The 20,301-nt window shown below is 40.6% G+C and overlaps 1 protein-coding gene across 1 annotated transcript in view; it reads left to right on the plus strand.

Annotated features, from left to right (window-relative positions):
- The first annotated feature begins 416 nt into the window (after positions 1-416).
- Positions 417-20,301, plus strand: part of LOC116518724 (calcium-activated potassium channel subunit alpha-1-like) — a 354,617-nt gene continuing 334,732 nt past the window's right edge. The window contains exon 1 of the mRNA XM_032232239.1: positions 417-594. Within this exon, the coding sequence (XP_032088130.1) occupies positions 417-594 (178 nt within the window). The remainder of the gene's footprint in view (positions 595-20,301) is intronic.

Genomic DNA, 20,301 nt, shown 5'->3' on the forward strand with positions numbered 1-20,301 from the left:
ACAAAGCTAGATATGTCTTCTTGCTCATTAAAACAGCCATTTTTGCCATTCATGCTTCCTCCATCACTTTTTCCATCCATTCTTCTGTTGTGGGGATTGATTGTATCCATGGATTGCTTTTCTGAAGAAACAAACAGTGGTTCATCGGCAGCTTCCATTTTTAAAAATGTCAATAGAAGTGTTATAGGAACTAACTTTAGGCCACAGACAAACATTCCATTAAAATACCGAGCCAGAAAAATCCGTTAACTTTATCTTAGCAAAGGTAGAGGTGACCAACTGTGTTGGCCTGCCATGAAATAAGCCTTGCTACAAAGCTCAAAGTCTACAGAGGAGTAGTGCTAACTCCCCTGATGTATGCCAGTGAGACTTGGACTGTATACAGGAGGCATGCTAGGCAATTGAACCACTTCCACATGACCTGCTTCCGCAGGCCTCTGAGGATCCAGTGGCAGGACAAGGTGACAGACATGGAAGTCCTCTCTAGAACAGGCTTGCCATCCATTCACACCCTGCTGATGAAAGCCCAGACATGCTCGGCAGGCCATGTTACTAGGATGCCAGACCACCGCATCCCCAAACAGCTCTTCTATGGTGAGCTGTCTCAAGGAAAGGGATCACATGGGGGACAAAGGAAGCGATACAAAGACACGCTGAAAGCCTCCTTCAAATCCCTGGATATTGACACCACCACTCGATACAAGATCGATCTGGTGCATGCTGATCCACCAAGGCTATGAGACATCTGAGGACAGAACAACCACTAAAGCACAAGAGAAGCGAGCACTACACAAAGCCAGAGCTGCAAATGCTGCAACAGTGGTGCCCACATGTGTCTGCCTGACATGTGGCAGAACATTCTGTGCCCATATAGACCTTATCAGCCACCTATGGACACATCATGGACAGCCCACAACCTGTGAGATGTGAAGGTTCTCTTCGAACCCAATGGACGAACATCATCAAAGGTGGAGGAAACTTTGGGCGGTTTGTTTGATACAGAAGAAGCCAAGTTGACTTATTGAAGAATAGCAATAGCACTTAGACTTATATACCGCTTCATGGTACTTTACAGTCCTCTCTAAATGGTTTACAGAGTTAGCCTGTTGCCCCCAACAATTTGGATCCTCATTTTACACACCTTGGAAGGATGGAAGGCTGTCAATCTTGAGCCAGTCAGGATTGAAGTAAAGTCAGTTGGCGGAATTAGCCTGCAATACTCCAATACTGCACCACCACAGCTCCTGGTCAATATTAATTCATTGCCCCAAACTAAGTGGCTGTTGGTGATGTAGAAATGTACAATATACCATTTAAAACAGTAAATCATAAACCCATGCTAAATCAGTGGTTACCTACCGTTCATTTAATGATAAGTAGGAAAGACCTTGGGAGACAAGATGAAGAGATGCCATCAAGGAAACGATCAGATAAAATAATGTGTTTGGGAGAATCTCTTCCCATACACATTAGATTTATGGATGACTCTATGTGCATGCTCACACTAAATACTTCCTATTTTCTTGATGTATTGCAAGAGATTAATGCTTTCTCTAATGTTGTTAGCATTAGTGAAACAGATGTACTGTATGTGAGCATGAAGGCATCATCAAATCAATTTGTCTTTCACAAATACATTCAGTGAAGAATCATAACATCAAAGGACTGGGAGGTATATTGGAGGCCTTCTAGTCCAACCCCCTTCCCAAAACAGAAGTCCTTACTCCATCCCAGATGCATGGTTGTCCAGTCTTTTCTTGAAAACCTCCAGCGATGGAGCACCTACAATTTTGGGAGGCAAGCTATTCTGTTGCTTAATCCTTCTCACTGTCAGGAAATTCCTCCTTATTTCCTGGTTGAATCTCCTTCTGACAAGCTTCCATCCATTGCTTCATGTCCTGCCCTCAGGTGCTTTGGGGAATAATCCATGCCCTCTTCTCTGACAGCCTTTCAAGTATTGGACGACAGTTATACTGTCTCTTCATTAGGCTAAACATACCTTGTTCCCTAGAGAAATTAATGTTTGATGAATAGTTTGTGGTGGTGACAAAGCTTTTCAAGATCAATAGAAAAGTTTGACTATTAGCTATCCACAACATAAGGCAAATTACCATAAAGTTTCAAGTTACCATTAACATTTTGCTTGTCAATTTTTTAATGCTACTGTCTCTTAAGTACCAGCGACAACCCATCTGCTGTCTGAACAACAAATGAAAATCTGGAATATTTTTTTTTGAAGTGACAAAAACAAGGAGTAGAGAAGGAGGGGTGGGGAAATAGTTGCAAACAGTAAGGAAAAAAACTCGTTTTGTAAAGTACCATACAGGACATATCCTATATTTATTCTTATAGAAACAAAGTGGGCAGAGAAAGTTGATTTTAAATTTGAGTCTGTAACCCTGGAGTGTGTCTATCTTTTGAACCTGTCCAAGGTTGTACCAGCTTTCCAATAATTGAGTTTGCCCCAAGTGATGTGGGTCCAATAAACAGGCATTTGATTCACTTTTTATTAAACTTTTAAAAAATTGGGTAAAATGTACACATTTGCACAACTTTCTAATTTTCCCAAGTCTACTTACCCATTTCCTGAACAAAAGTTCTGTGTGATGAAATGTCTCTTTTAGTAAATTATTTCTCAAATTCTATCTTATTATTTTTGATTGGGATGTGGCTACAGTGTGTTGGTGGTCAAGGCCAAATCCAATCTAGACTAATTTTTAAGGTCAAGTTTCTCAAGGTATAAACTCACACTGCAAAGAGGAAATGGAATGGAGAAACTAGTCAATATTATGACTAAGTGTTGACTACTTGATCCAGAAAAGTAAGAAGCCAACTATGAAATATTGATTTCAATCAATCAGAATATATTTGGAAGGGACCTAGAGGTTTCTAGTCCAACCAAGTAGGAGACCTTAGTCCATTCCAGAGAAGTGGCTGTCCAGTCTCTTCTTAAAACCTCCAGTGATGAGCACCTACAACTTCTGGATGAAAGTTGTTCCACTGGTTAATGTCCTTACTGTTAGGAAGCTTCTCCTTAATTTCAGGTTGCTTTCTCCTTGATTGGTTTCCATCTGTTGCTTCTGCCTTCTGGTGCTTTGGAGAATAGGTTTACCCCCCTCTTCTTTGTGGCAGCTCCTCAAATAGTGGAATACTGCTACCACGTCACCCTTACTCCTTCTTTTCTCTATTTGGGTCCCTGGTCTATTTTCTCTATTTGAGCCCTCTTCTAGCCAGGAACTTTCACTTGATGAACAGTTGTAAGAATCGATGCAAGAGATTCCTTACTTCTGTACATTAGCAAAGCATTGAATTAGGAATAAAGTCCCAAGTAGTTCAGAAGCCTTCTGCTATTGGATTTCCTGCTGAGCAAAATGACAGCAATAAAGCTTTGAAGACAAAGGATTTCTTTTCTATCTCAGTATATACAAAGAGGCTTCCCTGTCAAGCAGAAGCATTTAATAGCTGCAGTGGAGTTGGTTTCTAATAGAATCACTCCCCTTTTGCACTTCTGCTTTTATAACTTTATGTGGGCAGGTGGGATGCTCGAATTGGGACTCGTGTTGCATTTCTTAATCCTCTTCTAACACAGCGTTGCTAAGAGATGTTCGCACATCACTGTGAGTGGCATGCATCTCAATTCCTGTGCAGATAGCACTTTCTGCTGCCGATGCCTTGGCAATTGGAGGAAGCCATCCTCGTATCGTTTCTTTCCCACCCACTCTCAAAACCATTAAAAAAACATTAACATTAGGCTGAAGATGAAACCCCAACATTTAGAAGACAGCCATATATTGGAGTCAGAAATGAAGACACCATGCTGCCATAGTGACATCTTTTTCTAAGCTTCTTCTTTTATTTTGCCTTTTTGGGGCCCCCAAGTTATATATATATATATGTGTGTGTGTGTGTGTGTGTGTGTGTGTGTGTGTGTTTTATTTGTGCTGATAAATAAATAAAGGGAGACTAGTATAGATCTATTTCAAGCTATTTAGCTCTCATCAGCTAGCCATACCCTTACTGGGATTCGAGCCTGGGCTATATTACATATTAGGCAGAGTCTTAGCCATTAGGCCACAGGCTCTGATCCGTTATCAGATGAGCCAGGGAGAAAGGTATATATTTAAAGTCACAACCCCTGGTATGCCCCAATTATGGGAGGAAGCTAACTGCTTCCATTCTCTGTCAATCAGCTCGTCACAAGAGTCCATCACGACAGAAACCCAATATTTTTACTGTTCCCTTTGTTATATTTGTGTTTTTTATTTGTGCTGATAAATAAATAAAGGGAGACTAGTATAGATCTATTTCAAGCTATTTAGCTCTCATCAGCTAGCCATACCCTTACTGGTATTAGAGCCTGGGCTATATTACATATTAGGCAGACGTCTTAGCCATTAGGCCACAGGCTCTGATCCGTTATCAGATGAGCCAGGGAGAAAGGTATATATTTATATAATTGGGGCATACCAGGGGTTGTGACTTTAAATATATACCTTTCTCCCTGGCTCAGCTGATAATGGATCAGAGCCTGTGGCCCAGTCTGTATGTATACTTTTGATTTTTCTTGCCCTAGTGTAAGATTTTACTCTACATTGAATTTCATTTTGTTAAATATCACCCAGCGTTCAAGTCTGTCAAGATCTATCTGGATCTTGAGCCTGTTATCTAGGATGTTGGCTATTCCTGTATGCTATGTAATCAATTAACCAAAACCTCACTCTTTCCATATCTATTGGTTTCCCCCCCTGTATTGTTAAAGAATCAGACTGAGACACAAAGGAATCTTATCCTCTGATTACTTCTGAATATCAATAGATTAGGGGTCATGGTGGCGCATTGGTTAGAATGCAGTATTGCATTCTACCCAATTCTGCCAACTGCCAGCAGTTTGATTGTCACTTGCTCAAGTTTGACTCAGCCTTCCATCCATCCGAGGTGAGTAAAATGAGGACCCAGATTGTTGGGGGCAGGAGGCTAACTCTGTAAACTGCTTAGAGAGGTTGTAAAGCACTATGAACTGGTATATAAGTCTAAGTGCTATTGCTTTATCCAGAAAAAAACACCTTTCCGTTGACTCTATTCTGTGATAGTGCAGTTCAATAAACGGAAGTAATCTTGAGCATTATAACATCCATGTTGTATGTTTTGTTGCCTAATTAGGCACTGCCCTGGAAGTTCTCCTCCATCACATATATATAGAGATTGATAGAAAGGAAAGTACAAAGACAAGCTGGGCAAAAGGGAAGGCAGAGTCTGACCATTTGCATGTGCATGGTGCATGTGCATAGTGATTTCTGCTTGACATGATATGTTGCGCTCTGTCTTGGGACACACTGAAGGTGGCATGGTTGCATAGCTTGCAATGGGAAGGAAAACTGACCATGCTGAATCTGAAAAGTTCCATCCCATCCTTATTTCTTTAAAAAAAATGTTTTATTCATTTTATTTATACAATATTAAATTTCCATTGAACAGTGTGTGATCTGAGTACAGTTATAATCCATATATTTGTTGTACTATAGTATTCTTCACAATAATATTAATAATATAATAATAATATAATAACAATACTTCTTAATATCTTCTTTGACAACTCTCCACATTAATATGTCCTCTTTCTGTGTCTCCTCTTTTCCGACTTCTGTTTCTGTTGTTTAGCCATTGATAAAATACATCCAAAAAACAATCAGTTTCTTCTTTATCCTTAATAGTAAGCGTTAGTCTGTCCATTTCTGCACATTCTAGTATTTTCTTAATTACAGTCTCATCTGATGGAATCTCATCGTTTTTTCATTGCTGCGCAAATGCGATTCTGGTTGCAGTTAGCATATGTAAATCCATGTCCCATCCAGATTTCTGAAGAGCTTCCGGTTAATAAGCATTTAACTCTTTTGTTAAGGGCAGAGAAATGCTGGGAAGTAGAAGAGTTTTTTTTTAGCTAAGGATTGAATTGTGGAGTCCTTGGTATGTCCCGAACTTGGTTGTTTTCTTGCAGGCTTGTCATTACCAAACTAGGTAACATCATCAGTATTAGAAGGGAGTGAGATTTGCTCTCTTTTTATATACTACTGGATTGCTCTGACAAATTCAGATAAACAAGCTAACTGCCAACAACAGCCTAATTGAGGAATCCCTGAGAACATTACTAACAAAAACTGACGGGGCAAGCCAGTAGTATATAAAAGAGAGCAAACCCCACTCCTCCTAATCCTGATGATGTTACTTAGTTTGGTAATGAAATGTCTGCAAAGGAAACAACCAAGATCAGAAAGCTGTAAGCACTCCACAATATTTGGAAAGTATAATGGATCCAGGAACAATGTGATGGGTAGAGAGAATATCTCTGATAGACACTCAAAAAAGAGTGTCTATCACTTGTAATGAGCTTATTTCCTGGCCCTTCTAGATTGAGACCAAGTGGACTTGGGATATGTTTTAGTTTTCATTTGGAAGCTACTTAATAAACTTTGGCTATGTTGAAGACTGTTCAACATGGACTCCAAATGCTTGTTTAGATAGTTTCAGAATTTCTTGGACAGACACAGCTTCAGGTCTCAGACTGGTTTCCCAAGTCCTCATATACCGGTAAAGTGATTTAAAACTTTTTTTGGTATATATTTTGTTTAGTTTTTCTTTAACAACCAACATTTTTTGTGGACAGTGTAACGATTGGGTTGACATATTTTTCACACAGTGCTCACAGTAATAATACAATTACATATTCAGGATTTTTATCTTCCAACTTCTAACCTTAATGTGCTCATTATAATTATAATATATTCTTTTATGTATCCATCTATATTGTACTATTTTCCCAGTTTATCACTCAGTATTCCATCACATTTTCAATATCTCAACTTTTATAAATACCGCAAAAAACAGTTATCAATAAGATCCAGTCAGTCCCAAGATTATATCTCTAAGTCCCCTGAATTTATAGTCCTTGAAAACTATATTTTCCCAATATATTTTTTACATCCTGTTAATCATAATACCTTTAGATAGACCTATTCCAAGTCTTCCACCTCCTAATCTTAATGTATCTATATTTAGATACATTATATTTATATTTAATAAATTTCATTATATGACTAAATATATACTGCTATTTTCCCAGTTTAGATTCCATTATATGACTAAATATATACTGCTATTTTCCCAGTTTCCACTTATTTCTGTTGTTAGTAAAGGTAAAGATTCCCCTTACATATATGTGCTAGTCATTCCCGACTCTCAGGGGTGGTGCTCAACTCCATTTCAAAGCCAAAGAGCCAGCACTGTCTGAAGATGTCTCCGTGGTCATGTGGCCAGCACGACTAAATGCAGAAGGAGCATGGAACGCTGTTAACCTTCCCACGTAGGCAGTCCCTATATTTCTACTTGCATTTTTACATGCTTTCGAACTGCTAGATTGGCAGAAGCTTAGACAAGTAACGGGAGCTCACTCCGTTATGCGGCACTATGGATTCGAACTGCCAAACTGCCGACCTTTCTGATCAACAAGCTCAGCGTCTTAGCCACTCAGCCACTGCGTCCCTTTATTTCTATTTTTACTATGAGGCAAAATATTATATCTCTATCCATCATCAGTGATTCAAAACTTTTGAAGTTCTTTGAATTGATTAATAATTCCATACTAAAGAGAGATGCAGATTCCCCTTGGCCTGATGTGCAGTCCAAAATGTTACTTGGCAGTGAATATTTAAATTCTTCCCAGTGACTGACCTTGAAAAGTAGTGCAAGAACGTGTATTTGTAAAAATACCTTTGGACTAGGCCATAACACACACAAATATACAAATGAATTAACTATTAATAAAAAGTGGAGCCCTGGGGAAAGACTGAAGCAGATATATGTAATTTTTAGGCTTCCTCATTAGGGCTTATGTAATGAGGTAGCCTAGAAATGACATATCCGAAAGGAATTAATTTTAGAAGAGAAATTATCTATTCTGTTTCCCTGTAGAAACTGAAAATAGATAGATGCTCAGGGACAACATTCCAGTCCTAAAAACATAAGGATGGAGAATGTACACTGAGGAAGTAGAGATATGATTGGATAAAATAATTCCCTTCCCACTTTTAAAAAAAATATTGAGTAGGAGGCAGAGATAATCTGTCACTAACATCCCTAGGAATTACATGACGAAGGATCAGTTCAAGGATATGTTTTAAAGCTGGATGATTAATGTCAGATTGTAAATATTCCTTGATTACCATTTCCAATGTATCTTAAGCAGCCAGATGCCTTGATAAAATACTATCACCCAACCAACCAAATTTTGGTTGTCCATGAATATGCATCTGTTGTGGCCCGCCAGTGGCCTGCGGAGCTGGTTCAGATTCGGACAGTGAGGAGGTTGAGGAGGAAGATGGGCCAGTCCTGGAGTCTGGGGAAGGCTCTGATGAGGGCTCTGTGCTGGAGGCAGAGATGGGGCCAGGGCTGTCTGACAGTTATCAGCTGCCTTCGGAGTCAGACATTAGTGAGGCAGATGAACAGGGGTCAACTTGGGAGTAAGGCCACAGATGGATGGTGAATGGCCCCTCCCAGTGGAAATAAAAGAGGAGCGAAAGGGGAGTGGAGTTTGTAGGAGACAATTAGTTTGTTTAAATGGTTCATGACTCTCGAAACTCCTTGCCAAGTTTTGCAGATATCAGCCTGTCAGCTCTCCAAGCCAGATAAGGTCTGTGACTGTAAATCCTCCCTGGAAAGACTTTGCTGGATGAGAATAAGCAGAACTCACAGTAAATTAATAAAAGGGTTTTTTGTTGGGACAAGGAGTTTGCTTCATGCTCTTGGGAAGCCTCTGTCAGAACAGTATCATTCAGGATTATACTTTGTAAGATGTAGATTCGGGAAGTTGAGGATAAGTACATTTTTAAATCAAATTGTAGGCAAATGCTTGGTTATGGACAAATATTAGGAGAAAGGTTTGCCAGGAAAAAAAAGCGCAGTGCAGTCCTTGATGGGGATAGCATCAAGATGACATGAAATATGAAATACTGTGTCCAGTTCTGGTCCCCAAGTTACAAAAAAGTTGCCAAGGCCCTAGAAATTGTGCCCAGAAAAGCAACAAAGATGATAAGAGGTCTAGATCCTCTGGAACACCTTATCTCCTGACGTGAGCTTGTCCCCAACCCTCCTATCTTTTTATAAGGTCCTAAAGACATGGATGTGCCATTCAGCTTGCAGCCCACAGGGCAATGAAGCAGGGGTGAAATTCAGCAGGTTCTGACAGGTTCTGGAGAACCGGTAGCAGAAATTTTGAGTAGTCCGAAGAACTGGCAAATGCCACCTCTGGCTGGCCCCATAGTGCAGTGTTTTTCAACCACTGTGCCGCGGCACACTAGTGTGCCGTGACATAGTGTAAGGTGTGCCGTGGGAAAATTACTTTATATATAGTCAATATAGGCACAGAGTTAAATTTTTTTAACATTTTCTAATGGTGGTGTGCCTCGTGATTTTTTTCATGAAAAAAGTGTGCCTTTGCACAAAAAAGGTTGAAAAACACTGCCATAGTGGAGTGGGAATGGAAATTTTGCAATTTCCTTCCCCTGCCACCCCCACCAAGCCACCCCCACAGAACCAGTAGTAAAAAAAAATGAATTTCACCACTGCAATGAAGGTGGTTGATTGAGTAATGACAGAAAACTGGTTCTCTGATTATTTTGTATAACAAATGGCGATGTAGAATCTGTATTTATTGGAAAGCAGGTCATGTGTTCCCTTCCCCCAAAAAACATGACAAGGGGAAGCATATGTATACTACTTAAGTGTAAATTTAATGTGCATATAGAGAGTTACAGTTGGATTTTGAAATTGAGGAAATGAAAGAAAGAAGATCCATTGGTTCATTTATTTTCTTCTCTGTTAATTTACTAGTTCTTGAGTACTCAAAGAAGTATTCCTCATGACATGTACCAGTTAATGACAATAACAGGACATAGCGATAGTGATATATAATGATATATAGTGAATTAACACCTAAGGCAACAAGAAAAGAACTTCAATTGACTGGATAGTTTATCCACTAATGTTTCATTCTTGTCCGTTTTAGCTAATTTTAACGCACTGAATAGGAACCATTAGTGTATTGTTTTGGGAATCTAGAGCCAACTTGCTTGACGAAGATTATCAATTATTCTTGATAAGACTTTGGAAACCATTAATTAATGGTGTGAAGTGCCTGAGGAGCCCCAAATATTTTTGAAAGGAAACCAAGCATGTAAATCTTTGGGCTTCTGCCACGGATTTGAGACTAAAATTGTGTTGATTGGCAATCCCTGTGTGTTGTCTATTCCAGCTTGAAATGAACCCTAAGAAAATGGTTGGACTTCTTGGATATTTGAAATCATGCTGATAGTTAGGTTCCTATCTTATGATTGCTCCTGGAAGCCCATTTTGAATAATAGATATTTCATACCTTGTCTCCTTGTTTATGGAAGATATAGATGCTATTTTCCAAAACACAATTCAGCATTACTAATTGTTTCTCTCAGCTGGAGAGAATGGCCTGGCACAATCACGAATGGGCTGGATAAATAAATACAAGTGTAATACTGAAGAAATAAGGTACAGCTAAGTATAACTAGAAGGGATGTGGTGGCTCAGTGGCTAAGATGCTGAGCTTGTCAATCAGAAAGGTCGACAGTTTGACGGTTCAAATCCCTAGCGCCTTATAATGGAGTGAGCTCCTGTTACTTGACCCAGCTTCTGCCAACCTAGCAGTTCAAAAGGATGTAAAAATGCAAGTAGAAAAATAGGAACCACATTTGGTGGAAAGGAACAGCGTTCTGTGCGCCTTCGACAGTCATGCCAGCCACATGACCACTGAGACATCTTGGGACAGCGCTGGCTCTTCGGATTTGAAACAGAGATGCGCACCTCCCCCTAGTGTTGGGAATAACTAGCACATATGTGCGAGGGGAACCTTTACGTTTATTAAGTATAACTATCTACAACAGTGTTTTTCAATCTTGACAATGTTAAGACATGTGGACTTCAACTCCCAGATTCTGCTGGCTGTGGAATTCTGGAGTTGAAGCCCACACATCTTAAAAGTTGCCAAAGTTTAGAATAGAATAGAATAGAATAGAATAGAATAGAATAGAATGGAATGGAATAGAATCTTTATTGACCACGTGTGATTTGACACACAAGGAATTTCTCTTTGGTGCATATGCTCTCAGTGTACATAAGAAAAATAAAATACATTCATCAAGAATTATAAGATACAACACTTAGTGATAGTCATAAGTTACTAATAAGCACACCAAATCATACTAGGAAACAAATAAAACAATATAATTATAAAAATGCAAGCAACATGGTTATATCATAAGTGGGAAGAGATAGGTATAGGAAGGATGAGAAGTATAATAGTAATACAGTCTTAGTCAATAATTTGACAGGGTTGTGGGAATTAGTTTAACAGAGTGATGGCATTTGTGGGAAAAAAACTATCCTTGTGTGTAGTTCTGGTGTGCAGTGCCCTATAGTATTGTTTGAGGATAGAAGTTGAAACAATTTATGTCCAGGATGTGAGGGTCTAGATATTTCACAGCCCTCTTTTTGACTCATGAAATATACATGTACTCAATGGAAGGCAGGTTGGAAGTATTGTTTTTTCTGCAGTTCTAATTATCTGTGGAAATCTGTCTCTGTCTTCTTGGGTTGCAGAGCAAATCAGACACTTATGGAGGTGCAGATAACAGACTCAATAATTCCTCTGTAGAACTGAATCAGCAGCTCCTTGGGCAGTTTGAGCTTTCTGAGTTGGGGCAAAAAGAACATTCTTTGTTGTGCTTCTTTGAAGACATGTTTGATGGTATGGTACATTTTAAGTCTTGAGATATGATAAACCTAGAAATTTGAAGGTCTCTACTGTTGATACTGTGTTGTCTAGTATTGTAAGAGGTGGAGTATGGGAGGGTTTCTCTTAAAAACCTACCACCAGTTCTACGGTTTTGAGTATATTTAGTTCCACAATTGCTCTGGTTTCACCACAAGGCTAGTTGTGAAATCCATACTGATCTAGGAATGAGAGTTTACTTGGAATTCTTGATAACAAAGCAAGCAGAAGTACAATTACATTAAAATGGCAAGAACTCATTAATTCTCCCTGAAGAGCAGCACATTGTTTTCCCTCTCAAATTCCAGGGAAAATACCAGTTTCAAAGACTTTCGAATCAGAGGGAGAACCATATGGATCTCTAGGAAATATTATTCCAGAGCATAGGAGTCCACAACCAAGAAGGCAAAGGCCAAATAAAAAAGGAAATCTTTGAGTTAAATTCTCAGTGATTTCATAGACATGTTCAAGCAGTTTTGATGTATTGATCTGAACTTTGGCAAAAGTACAGAACTGGTTTTAATTGATTTTTTCCTGGATATTTTTTTGACTTCTTGGCTCTCATTCGGTCTGGAGTTCTGATAGTCTCACGTCAAAGCATTTAATCAGGCCCCACTCCTGCTTAGATTCTGAGTCCAAACAAGACCAGAGAAACTACCACCAACCGAGATGCTTAAATTATTGAATCATAGTTTTTCCCCTCTGCATTTTTCTTTTATTGATTCTCATTTCTGACAAGTAGAACTTTAACTACCTGGATTGGTACAACAAACAGTGAATATTCTGGAACTCCCAGCTTTCTTGTTTCAGATTTGGGTGGTGCTTAGTTTCAGGTGCTTAGTTTGGGGTCAAAAGATATGTCTAAATAATATGTGTGCAATTTTAAGGGTTTTTGATGTACTATGTCTGTGAGGTTAATCTGGGCTGAATCAATCAATCAGAGGGGGTGTTTTTTTAAAATTAATGCACATACGTTTGAAAGGAATAAAAGTGAAATATTGCTATTAAAAAGTTAAGCTCAAGGTCAAAAGCTAAGTTATTATTACCCCTCTCCAGAAAGGAAGAAAGGAGGGAGGAAGGAAGGAAGGGAGATGAGGAAAGAAAAAAGAAGCGAAAGAAAGAAAAAGGAGGGAGGAAGGAAAAGAAAGGAGGGAGGGATGGGGAAGGAGGGAAGGAAGGGAGGGGGAAAGAAGGAAAAGAGGAAGGTAATGAGGGAGGGGGAAAGGAAGGAGTCAGATTCAATGATTCCCCATGGTTGTTAATGAATCCTTCGTCCATAATGTGTTTTTCTTTGCTAGTATCGTGAAAGCAATTGCGATTTCTGGCAAAAATATGCCATGAATTGTAGTAGCTGCAAATGGCCATAAAGTGGCCCATTGCCTGTTGTCCAAAATTTGATCAGGTACCATGGTGGGGGGAAACAGCCATTGGAACTCAGAATCTGGATCAAAATAACCTTGATCGGGGGTGTCCATCATACTTTTGAGTAGTCACTAAACAACTGGTTGTAAGTCGAGGATCATTTGCTTTGGACTTGCTACTAGCAACCAGCTTGCTTTAGTGGCACCTCATGCTGCTTTTTCTTCTGTAGTATTCATATCTGCGTCTCTCAATGGCACCCTTCTTCTTTGGAGACCAAATCAAGGGGGCTTTGAAAATAAGACTTCCCAGAGCGTTGGAATATCAAAGGAAAGGGAGAGGCCCATCTTTTTATTTACTTTATTGATTTTTATTTGTCAAACATATACGAGATAACAGGTATAAGTATAAACATGGACATGAACCAAGGAAATGGGTACAAACAAATGGGGACAATAGGTTAGGGGCATTAGGTACACTGGGGCGCTTATGCACACTCCTTTACGGACCTCTTAGGAATGGAGTGAGGTCCACGGTACACAGTTTAAGGTTAAAGTTATGGGGGTTTGGGGGTAAAACCACAGAGTCAGGTAGTCGTATTTTCTGCAATTGAATTTGGTTTACTTTAGGTTTGTATCTGTTGTGTGCTCATGTATTGTTGTGGTTGAAGCTGAAGTAGTCATTGACAGGTAGGATGTTGTAGCAGACAATTGTGTGTACTATGCTTAGGTCAGACCTTAATTGGTGTAGATCTAGGTTCTCCCAAGCCAAAATTTCAAGCCCTTCCTTCCTTCCTTTTTTGTGTCATTAGAATGTCAGATCCATGTTTGTTTGTTGGCTTCCTTGCTTTTGATTGCTTTTGTGTGCATCCGAACAGCTGTTAGTCATTCTTACTTTGCAATAGTTGAACGCTGTTATGATGAAGGAAAAATTTGTCAGGTTTGAGTGATCGGCTGTGTTCCAGCTGTTCTGTTGATGTTTCAAAGAATATGGTTTGTCAACTGAAGACCATGAGCTAAAGGAACGTTTTATTGGGATGTGCAAATTCAGCATCTGGTCAATATCTGAGCTTTAATCTATCCGAGCAGGCAAAGTGAATCGAGGCAATGGATTCTTCTGATAGTTTTAGAAAACAATCACACTCTGCTGATTTAATTAGATCTTGTTATTGCACAATTATGCTGGGCATAGTCAGGTACATTTGTCAATGAATCATTTTAGTTAGCTAAGAAAAAATAGGGGTGGGGGTGGAAAGGGGAGAAGGGAAGCATTAAGAAATGACCCCTTAATTGCAGAAGCCTCAGGTGGAGTCAGTCTAAAGACTGATAGGGGTTATAAAATAAATAAAATAAAAACCGAAGAGTCTAGGCCAGAATTGATTATGGGGCAGAAAATGAAAGCCCAATATGACCAGAGATCTATGGATGCCCCTAAAGATATTTGGGAGGCTCTTCCCTTCCCTCCCTTCCTCTCCCCTCTTTCACCATTTGGAGAAGAGAGCAGAATTCGGGAATAGTGATCGGTAATGAGATATTTTCTCTTTGCACTGAACCGTGGTGGCGCAGTGGTTAGAGTGCAGCACTGCAGGCTAATTCTGCTTACTGCTGGCTACCAGTAGATTGGCAATTTAATCCTGGCCTGCTCAAGGTTGACTCAGCTTTCCATCCTTCCTAGATTGGTAAAATGAGGACCCAGATTGGTGGGGGCAAGAGGTTGACTCTGTAAACCGCTTAGAGAGAGCTTAAAAGAACTATGAAGTGGTATAGAAGTCTAAGTGCTATTGCTATTGACTCAGCCTTCCATCCTTCCACGACCGGTAAAATGAGGATTGTTGCGGACATAGACTGACTCTGTAAATCGCTTAGAGAGGGATGTAAAGCACTGTAAAGTGGTATATAAATCTAAGGGATATTGCTATTGCTATCTGAGTTTTCAGTTTTGTTCCTCCCTCATCCTTAACCCTGGGAAATTCCCAGGGGTGCCTATGCAACACTCATTATCTTTTTTTAATATACTAATAATAGAAATGGATTTTCTATTATACTAATAATAGAAAATGCATTAACTTAAATTGAAACCCAACCTAATTTTCTCTCATGATTTCCCAACAGAATTTCATGTGATATTCAAGAGCGTTTCATTCTAGGTCTAACCAAAGAGGGAATTCCGGTTTTGAAAAGGAAGGAATTGCCTATTGCTAGGCATGGGCAAGTCAGGTTAGCATTTAAATAAGGTACCTGCAGGAAATTCTAGGGCTGCAGAGCAGATGTGTCCATGCAATCAATGCGTACAAGAAGAATAAGTGCAAGAAGAATAAGTGCAAGAAGCTTTCTTGCATATCTCTTGGAAGAGTTTGAAAAACATGTAGAGGACAACTGAAGAGGTGCATATCAGCATTATTATAAGGACTGTTTGTCTTACTGGCAGTGAGGAAAGATCTATTAAAGATATCTGTTTCAGGTGATTAATGGATCCTTACAGGTTTCAGAAGGAACAGGGGATGAGGACCTTAGATCAGATTGCTCCTATGTGGTCCCTCACTATATGTCATCTCTTGGTGCTCCTGTGTTCATCAAGAAACTCTGGGAAATGAGACATCATAATAAGTATCTAGATATGAATGGGATGTAGTCCAGATTCCCAGGAGGAAGAGAGTGTATCCCAAAGGAACAAGAGACAATTCAGTTCAGATTTGTTTGAGACAAAGAGAGTGAAGACAGCTCCTCTGTAATAGTTCTCAGAGTATATGCTTACTGAGAATGGTACGTGGTTTTACTTCGGCAAGATTCTGTCTACAAGTGAGGAACAATAAAGAAGAATCACAATAAGCGATTCTTATTATAAGAATCACAATAAGTGATACTATTATAAGATAATAGGTTGGACTTTTTCATGTCTTTACACAAAGGGATAAAACAGTCCAACCTATCAAAACAGCACCACAAAAATCAGATTACGAACACAAATTGAAATAGGGAAGAAAATGGTAAGTGAGCATCTGTATACCCTAGACGAGGTCAAATCACCAGGACCGGACGGATTACACCCCCAGGGTTCTGAAGGAACTGGCAGATGAAATCTCAGAACCACTGAACGATATCTTTCAGAGATCCTGGAGCACTGGGGAAATGCCAGAGGACTGGAAAAGAGCTGATGTGGTTACCATCTTCAAAAAAGGAAAAAAGTAGATCCAGGAAACTATAGACCTATCAGCTTGACCTCAATACCAGGAAAGGTTCTGGAAAAGATAATCAAGCAATGAATTAGCGAACACCTAGAAGTAAACAAAGTAATAGCCAAAAGCCAACATGTGTTTGTCAAAACAGATCATGCCAGACTAATCTTATTGCATTCTTTGACAAAGTGACAAATTAATGGACCAGAGGAATGTCGTTGATATAGTTTACTTGAAGTTCAGTAAGGCATTTGATAAGGTAGACCATAATCTACTACTAGATTAAGTAGAAGAATATGGGTTGGACAGCATCACCACAGATAGAATTCATAACTGGCTGACCAACCGCACTCAACATGTAGTCCTCAATGGAACTGCATCTATATGGAGGGAAATATGCAGTAGCATACCCCAAGGCTCTGTTTTAGGCCCAGTACTCTTCAGCATCTTCATCAATGATTTGGATGAGGGAATAAATGGGGAACTCATCAAATTTGCAGATGACACCAAGCTGGCAAGAACAGCCAACACCCCAGAAGACAAGCTTAAGATACAGAAGGATCTTGACAAACTTGAACTTTGGGCACTAATAAAATGAAATTCAATAGTGAAAAGAGTAAGGTTCTACATCTAGGCAAAAGAACAAAATGCACAGGTACAGTATAGGTGGCAACTTGCTCAATAGTAGTAACTGTGAGAGGGGTCCTGGAATCCTAGTGGGCAACCATTTAATATGAGCCAGCAGTATGCAGCAGCTGCCAAAAAAGCCAACACAGTTCTAGGCTACATAAACAGAGGGATAGAATCAAGATCACGTGAAGTGTTAATACCACATTATAATGCCTTGGTAAGGCCATACTTGGAATACTGCATGAAGTTTGGTCGCCACAATGTAGAAAAGATGTGGAGACCTAGAAAGAGTGCAGAGAAGAGCAACAAGATGATTAGGGAACTGGAGGCTAAACATATGAAGAACAGTTGCAGAACTGGGTATGTCTAGTTTAATGAAAAGAAGGACTATGGGAGACATGATAGCAGTGTTCCAATATCTCAGCTCTCACTGGCTGACCCAGTTGCCATGTCTCATCATTGGCTGATCTGGTTACCGTGTCTCCGCCAGTCATGAACTCTCATACACACTGACAGTATAGAGATTGTACTAGTTGCATTTATGGATGACCTTTAGTAAAGGTTGGATGGAGATGGTGTGAGTGTTCAGCTCCTCTTGATATCCAAAGGACGTTAGGTGTCATCAGCTATAGTATCTTTTGAACTGCTTATGGGAATCAGGATTCCTCCCACATATTCTTGTCCTTCCCTTGAAATTTGAGTTTTCCTCCAAGTGGGAATGTGGTATGTTTGGGGTGGTGTTGATTCCAATTTCGTTATTGTATGGCACCCAGAATTACCATGAAGTCAGGCAGCAATATAGGATAATAATAAATACTAGAAGTGATTAGATATTAAGAGAGCTTTTTTATCCAAAGACAACTGTGTCCAAAATATAACCAAATGTATATCCAGAAGAAATTAAATGTACCTCTGATTTTTATGTTAACAATTAAGTATACCGATAATGTAATGTGACATGCAGTTGTCATATATCTTGATTCTAGACACAGAATGAGATTCTCCCATAGGATTTTAAAAGTCTTTCCTATCAACCAATTTTAAACTGAAAATTCTCCCTCCAGCTGTTTTCCTTCTTGCAGAGTAAATATGTTTTCTTATCTACCCACAGCCCTTCCAGTTCCTGCTACTTTTTTGGCCTTAACTAGGCTGTTTCCAGACTGCTCAGAGGAGACTGTAGAACAGGGGTTGTCAAACTCGATTTCATTGAGGGTTGCATCAGGGTTGTGTTTGACCTCGGGTAGCTGGGGTGGGCATGGCCAGGGTGGGCATGGCCAGCTTGACATTCATTCATTCATTTCCTTTATTGTATGCCGCCCTTTTCCCTGGGGGGACTCAGGGCGGCTCACAATTCAAAAAGGGAGGGGGGGAAAGACAAACAGTATTCCAATATGGAAACAATACAACATATTAAAAGAGAGCACAACAGTCACACAATTCGGGTGGGGTTGGAATCTTGACCCCAGACCAGCCGGGACAGCCAGATCTTCAAAGCGGCGCGGAAGGGATTGGAGGGTGGTGAGTGTCCGAATCTCCACGGGGAGTTCGTTCCAAAGGGTCGGAGCAGCCACCGAGAAGGCTCTCCTCCGGGTAGTTGCCAGTTTGCACTGGCTAGTAGATGGAATTCGGAGGAGGGCCTAATCGATGCAATCGTATCGGTCTAGTGGAGGTAATTGGCAGTAGGCGGTCTCTCAAATACCCAGGCCCACTACCATGAAGGGCTTTATAGGTGATAAGTAGCACCTTGAAGCGCACCCGGAGATCGACAGGCAGCCAGTGCAGCTCGCGGAGGATAGGTGTAATGTGGGTGAAGCGAGGTGCACCCACAGTCGCTCGCGTGGCCGCATTCTGGACTAGCTGAAGTCGCCGAATGCTCTTCAAGGGCAGCCCCATGTAGAGCACATTGCAGTATTCCAGCCTAGAGGTCACAAGGGCACGAGTGACTGTTGTGAGGGCCCTCCCGGTTCAGGTAGGGACGCAACTGGTGTACCAGGCGAACCTGGGCAAATGCCCCCCTGGTCACAGCTGACAAATGATGTTCGAAGGTCAGCTGTGGGTCCAGGAGGACTCCCAAGTTGCGAACCCTGTCTGAGGGGGCGTATAATTTGACCCCCCAGCCTGAGAGATGGAACACTTGGCCAATTCGCGGGAGGGAAACACAGCAGCCACTCGGTCTTTTCTGGATTGAGCACAAGCTTGTTGACCCCCATCCAGTCTTTAACAGCCTCCAGACCCTGGCTCATCACATCCATCGCTTCGTTGAGTTGGCACGGGGCGGACAGATACAACTGGGTATCGTCCGCATATTGGTGTATTTTATCCCGTGCCGTTGAATGACAAGTGACATCACTTGTGTCAGGGGTGCATGTGGTAGCCTGAGCACTCTGCCAGTCAAAACAGACTCCTGATCTCCGTTTTTCAGCTGCAATGTCCTCTTGCACACCTCTGCCAGTGAAAATAGAGCTCAGGAGGGTCGCACATTGGCCCTCCCAAAGCTCAGTTTTAACTAACAGAGGATTGCATGAGGCCATTGAAGCTGAATCGGTGCTTGGAAACCCGTTTTCAAGGGCAGAAGCACTGCAGGCCAGTCCTTTGCGCTTCCAGGGCAGCCCCCGCAGGCCAGATTTAAGTACCTCGTGGGCCGGATCTGGCTGCCGGGCCTTGAGTTTGACATCCTTGCTGTAGAATAAGAATGAACATTTTTTTGAGAGTTGAAAATAATCTGCAACGCAGTTGAATCCCAAAGTACACATTTTGGAAAGGTCTCCTACAGGAGCACCGGGAATGAAAGTCCAAATAATCTGCATTTAGTACTCACGTCCTTTTTGTGACGAGTAGAAGCAAACAGAACAAAAACACAAGCACTGAAAAAATAATTTCTGACAGCCCATTAAAGGTGTGATTGGTAAATTGCCCAGTGAAAATTCCATCCCTGTGATTTTGGGGATTGTCAGACCATCTCTTTTTGCTGACTTTGCACAGTTTGCCAGAAGTGCGAGAATTTCCAGTTAGTAAAACTGAGTAATTGCTTGCGGCAGCAAAGAAATAAGGGAGAAACTTAATCTTGACTTCCAGCTAACATTCATCTGAGAGTGTATTTGATGTAGAGATTCAAGGCATCAGGCCACCACAAACCAGGAAATGGTGAGTTCTAATCCCACTTTTGGCACAAAGCAAGTTGAGTGACCTTGGACCAGTCATTTTCTCTCGATCCTAGGAAGAAAACAGTCAGAGCACTACAAAGCTAGCTCTCTGCAACCTTAGGAGAAATACGGTTAGTGTGTAG

This window comes from Thamnophis elegans, chromosome 15 (genome assembly GCF_009769535.1).
Source record: "Thamnophis elegans isolate rThaEle1 chromosome 15, rThaEle1.pri, whole genome shotgun sequence".
Lineage (NCBI taxonomy): Eukaryota > Metazoa > Chordata > Lepidosauria > Squamata > Colubridae > Thamnophis > Thamnophis elegans.